General features: G+C 39.9%; 1 protein-coding gene across 11 annotated transcripts in view; it reads right to left on the bottom strand.

Moving 5' to 3' along the window:
• Positions 1–326: 326 nt before the first annotated feature.
• mef2cb (myocyte enhancer factor 2cb) overlaps positions 327–5,960 on the bottom strand; it is a 73,611-nt gene continuing 67,977 nt past the window's right edge. For all 11 annotated transcript variants that reach the window (XM_032517156.1, XM_032517157.1, XM_032517161.1 and 8 more), the window contains 3 exons: positions 5,333–5,462; positions 4,778–4,913; positions 327–4,430 (listed from right to left, as the gene is read on the bottom strand). In XM_032517156.1, the coding sequence (XP_032373047.1) occupies positions 4,088–4,430; positions 4,778–4,913; positions 5,333–5,462 (609 nt within the window). In that variant the 3' untranslated portion in view covers positions 327–4,087. The remainder of the gene's footprint in view (positions 4,431–4,777; positions 4,914–5,332; positions 5,463–5,960) is intronic.

The following is a 5,960-nucleotide window of genomic DNA, read 5'->3' as shown; positions in this document are numbered from 1 at the left end:
CTTCAAACACACCATCGTCTCTTAATAAATAACGGTTTGAGAAGACAGCAATGCATCATCCACTGGCATTATTAGAATCTCCGTTACAGGGTAACAAGAACAAGATAATAAATGTATTTCCTCTTCTTCTTCTTCTTCTTCTTCTTCTTCTTCTTCTTCTTCTTCTTCTTCTTCTTCTTCTCTTCTTCTTCTTCTCTTCTTTCTATCAGGAATGTATGATAGTCCTGGAATAGGCCCCGACCATTTAAATGTTGTGTTAGGGAATTACCACATCTCTTTGATAGTCACTGTGTTTGCATGTTTAGAACATGTGTCCCCCCCCCCCCCCCCCATGAATGTCATGTCCATGTGCATTGTGCTTAATGTATCACTGAGAGAGGGAGCAACTGTAATGTTACTGTAAGTAAGATAAACCTTGGCTTTGAATGTCAAATAAATGTCTTCAGTATGAATGTATGTCAGAATGCCACATTTTTTAAAAATGGAAATGGAAAGAAATGTGAAAATTATGCTGTTGTCATTATTTCAGTGTTCTGCATTGTATCTTAAAGTCAAGCCGCTGTGTGGCACCCATTCAGGGAAGGTTTTCACATGTTGTTTTTTGTCTGCACAGTCTGAACTTAGCCACCGTTTGGAGATGCATGCAGAAACAAGTCAAACACAATGAAATCACACCAAGTCACATCAGGATAACTAAGAAAGCCAGTAACTTTACTGAAATCTCTGCAAAATACAAATAGCCTTTCCCTCCAGCAGAGGAGACTTTTATTTCATCCCTTTACGTTTTCACTACATACAGCTGAATCAAGTCCCTTGAGTTACAGAGATGTGGATTTAATTCATTACCATCTTAGTCTCAAGTGGCGACAAAGGCCAGCTTATGCCGCTGAAAGCCGCTCTTGCGTTCCAGAAAACATTACTTCCAATCTTCTCCCATTTTCAGGTTTATACAAGCTACATGTGATACTACACACTGACTTTTTAAGCATTTTAACACACTTACTCTTTTCAGCTTTTGAGAACAACTTAAATAAACCACAAACAAGGAATCCCGTTTAAATGTGGGGACCTTTAGCAATGGTATTACATGGTTATTACACATAGCTGTACAGGTGAATGGTCTCCCCTTTTTTACTGCAAGTGACTTATCAAAACATCAGCTGAGGTACTGCTTGGGTCAATTTTCAGGGTACCGACAATTAGTCTATTACAATAATGACAGAACAACTGATCAACAGGTGAGGAAAAAGAATGCCTTGAAATGAGAAAAAAAAAATAGATATAAAGACATGTTTTCTCTGTGTCTTTGGTTCAAAATTTTGTCAAAACTACAGCACCTTAATCAGCCATCAGTATATGTTGGCATTGTTTCAATCAGTTATTAAGAAGCCTGATAATAAGAGCATGGTGTGCTTTGATCAAGTGCACAGCAAGCATGCCTTTTAACATGATCAGGCCTGAAGGATTCGGTCAATTCTGAGCCAATTGTAAATACAAAACACCTTTTTGAGTAAAACATTTTCAACACACATGGAGACTAATGAGTAACAAAACAGGTTCAGTACTGTGGTGGGTATTGTTACTAAAGCTACATTTGACTGACTCAAATTGAAATGTGAAACCAATTGTACATTTGAGCAAATTCTTTTATTCTCTTGTTTCAATGCTTGCAAAAAACCATAAATGAATGTGAAAATAAAAGTTGAGTTTACAACACAGAAATGCCACTGGCTTTGGTTTCTCCACACTTAACGCTGCCTGAAACATCATGTTTATTTTTTTCTCAACCTTTTTGTATTGAATAAAAAAAAAAAGAGAAGAACACCATTATAGAGGCTCTGCCCCTGTTTGACTACACAGACTGTATACAGTAACAACATAGTGAACCTGCATGAAATATGCACATAAAAATATTATAACACTTAAGTGACAGCAGATACGGGAGTGGGAGGCAGAGAGATATGTGGCTAGTTTCATTGTTTAAAAAAGAGAAAATCAAAACAGCTATTTATTTAAAATAAACAATTGTGCTTCTTTCATACCAGCATGATCAATATGTCCGTGTATCTGACACCGGGCTGTCATGATGTGACGTGTGGTAAATAATGTGGAACCTTGTTTTGAAGAGTGGAACATAAAGAGACACGGGACAACATCGAGTCAAATTAGGTTTGCAAATCATCAGGGATAATTAATCGCAATGCTCTTGCAAAATGAAATGACATAAATAGGATTCAAAGGGCAAATGGTATGGATTGGGTCTGGGCCTGTGATACATCTTGAACACAAGTGGTGAAGATTTGAAATGGAACAGAACAGCGCTAATGTCAAAAAACATGTTTTATGAGATTAACTTTATTAAATTAAATGGTTAAGAATGAAATATCGGATGCATTCAAATGCATCTAGACATCTGAATGCATCTGAATTGAGGGTCAGTCATGTTTCCTCATCCGTGTGACAATCATGTACATCATGTGTCAACATTTGTTTCCGTGTCAGCCCGAGTTCCAGTCTCATGACATTTTCCACTAACAGGTTTGTGTTTCAGCATTCAGGCCTGTCTTTCTCTCCGTCGCACAAACCTCCAGCTGGTTTTTAAGGTTAGACTAAATACACGCCTGAACAGCACTGTTCAGGGCTCAAATGAAACAAACCAGACAACATGTGCAGCTGCACATAGAAACTCCACTAAGAAACCAAGAAAAAAAAAAATCATTAGTATATATATTCATATATTAGAAAGCTATACACAAGCATGTTAATTTCACAGATTGTTTTTTTTTTTTAAGAATCTTAATATTACCATTATTATATATAATTAGAAATACACGTTTAAAAACAAACCTCTACAAAGATAAAACAGTTTAGCAAAGCATTGGATCTCGGTCTGTTTTTCATGGCTTAGGGCTGCCGAGCCCCTTCATTTCCCCTCTCGGTGAACTATCCATCTCTTATTAGCAAAGCTATCAAAAACACATTCTGGCTTATAGAAACTACAAAAAGCCACAAAAATGCTTTGCATTGTATTCCTTTCATATGAAAATATAAGCAAGTGTATCGTACAATTGTTTTTTATTTTTTCCTTTTTTTGTTTTTGTTTATTAATACTGAATATTAATACTAGATCCAGAGTTTTCTTGATTACACTAACGTAGTTCTCAGATCAAAGGGTGGTCCTTGCTCAGCTCCGTTCTTTAAGGGGAGCGCTAAAATCAAAGGTCCCACATATCTAGCATTGGGTCTGCCTGTTTACCTGTACAATCCTTCAAATGTTGCATAATAGCTTTTCATTTTGTGAGTAAATAAATCTTGTAATGTCTGGCAACTTTTGACCCCTGCCCTTCCCCCCTTCACCCTCTATTTACATAAATACGTTGAACCTGCAACATGACATCATCTAATGTTAACACACATTTTTGCAAGGGAGAACTGCAGAGAAGGTATATAGCAATGAAACCGACACTGTACACATGTATTGTTTGCCCAACTCAAGTGCTAAAGTGTTTTCCATTGGACACACTCACTCTCATGTTATTATTTTTTTTAATTTATTTTTTCTAGTCACTGATATATCGCTGAGGCAAAGTGTAAGTACGTTTTATGAAACAGAGTACCTGCCTATTTTTTTTGATTATTTGATGATATGCATATATGTACACATACACACACGTGTAAAGATATATGCATACATGATTCTTTTTATCCAAACACAATACAATTTATGCATAGTTCCCCAACAAAAATACCCCCAGATCCTGTCCCAACCAACACCCACCCTCCCCATCCCCCATTACAACACCCCACTGGTTTATATAATGTCAATATGTATAGCACACACACACTCAGCAAAAAGAAAAGAAAAAAAAAAGAAATTACAAATATATTTTTGAAAAGGGCTGTCCCTTTTCTTTCCTTCAGCGTTAAAGAGATAAAAGGAGAGAGGCCATGGGGTTGGGTGGTGAGTGACTCGTGACATCGAGTGAGAGGAGGAAGAGGAGGGAGCTGACTTTGGGGGCATCGTAACGCTGCGTTGTCGGGGGGGCTCAGGGCAACTCGGGGCACTGCCGGGGAGTGGACAGAGCTATCATGTTGCCCATCCTTCTGACAGGCGCACCCGTTTGATGGAGGGGCTCTCGCGCTCGTCCAGGGCGGGTCGGGCCAGTCCCAGAGGCGAGTGGAACTCATTCCTGTGCTCATCGCGGTCGCTGCCCTCATGGGAGCTGCTACAACTGCTCAGGCTATCAACAGGGGAGCGTCCCGAGTCCTGGCGGGACGAGGGGTTCTGGGGAGGTGGTACCCCACCGTAGCCCCCCGTGCTGCTGGTGCGATCTCTAGGAGGAGAAACAGGTTCGGACTTGATGTGCAGGCTTTGAGCAGAGGGCAGGGAGAGATTTGAACCCTGACATAAGTGAGAGCTAGAGCAATTTCTGTAGGAAGGAAAGGAAACGCAAAGGGGTTACAGAGTTACAGAGAAAGAAACAAAGTGATTTTTAAAAGTGTGTAACACACAAACATGCATGCAAGTAGAAACACACACACGCACGCCCACATATACACACACACACACACACACACACACACACACACACAGGCACACACACACACACACACATGTTTATGAAACCAGGGAGGAGTGATATTTGTGTTGGACCTTGCAAGTGAAAGTTGAAAAAAGTAAAGGACTCTCGAGGTATCAAAAAAAATAATCACTAATAATTGATGTGTTACATCATGCATTTCATTGCAACACTTTGTTGAAGTTCAATGCACTCACCCTAGCTGGCCGAGGGCTGAATGCTGCATGTTCTGAAGGTGTTGTTGTTGCCACCCGCTCATTGAGCCGAGGTGAAGGGAGCTGCCACTGTTGAAGCCAGACAGGGAGGACAGGTCCGCACTATTCAGGGAATACTCTGTGTACAGAAAAGAAGAGGCGGATTAAGATTATAGGTTGTCCAAAGAAGTTCAAGCAAAATTGCAAAGGGAATGCATCTCACATTAAAATGCTGCTGTGATGCAACATGAATGTATTCTGTGTTAGTTGGTGTGACAATAGCACCATCTGCTGTTAGACTTATGTATACCACTTGTGGAAAAGAGGTTTCAAAAGAAACACATTTGAGCACTTGAAATGAGTCAAATCATATTTTTTACACATCTAAAACAAAACGTTGGGATATCTAGGTATAGTAGAGGGTAACTGAAATTATATCACATTATCTAAAACATTTAAAAGGTCATGGCAGAAAATGTGTCAATGGACAAATGGCAATCGGAATTTTCCAGTATAGATAAATGGGAATTTGATGTGTAAAGATGACACAGTACATACCGGTACCATAAGAAGTAGAGATGGCAGATGGGTAACCGCCCATGCCTTGTCCTGGTAGAGTGGGAGTTGCTACTGATACCACTGGGGTTGCCAATGACTGAGCAGACTGGGAGTTGTTTATTCTCTGGTTCTGTGACAGGGGAAGGGAAGACAGAGAGCAAGAGAGATGGGAGAAGCTTGAGAACATGAAATCAACTCCCAGACAAAACAATCAAAACACTGCAATAAACTAAGAAAGTTTTTTTTCTTCATTTCTTTCTTTCACTCAACAGATGCTGAGAGAATAAATGTGATGCCAACTTCTGGGGAAATTAATCACTTGACATGCGGCACGGCTGAACCCTGCCAACCCTATCATTTACCACCCTTTCCAAGGGCCCACTGTCGCTATAGTAACACCATCGGTCTCCAAGGCAACGCAGGGTAGCGACGGCAAGGGAGAGGCACACAGAGGGGAGGTTCTGTCAGAAAATAATGGAGGTTTGATGCAAAAATGAAAAAAGTCATCTTTTGTTGCGTTTCATTTCTACATTCTGAGTAAAAACAGCTGTGAGCTGTACTTGTGCGGCACAAGACTCTATACAAAAGCAAAACGATAAAAGGAAGGAAGGAAGGAGTAGATACAAAA

This window comes from Etheostoma spectabile, chromosome 5 (genome assembly GCF_008692095.1).
Source record: "Etheostoma spectabile isolate EspeVRDwgs_2016 chromosome 5, UIUC_Espe_1.0, whole genome shotgun sequence".
NCBI classification, from domain to species: Eukaryota; Metazoa; Chordata; class Actinopteri; order Perciformes; family Percidae; genus Etheostoma; species Etheostoma spectabile.
The sequence above is the reverse complement of the archived record's forward strand: the minus strand, read 5'-3'. Positions and strand labels throughout refer to the sequence as shown.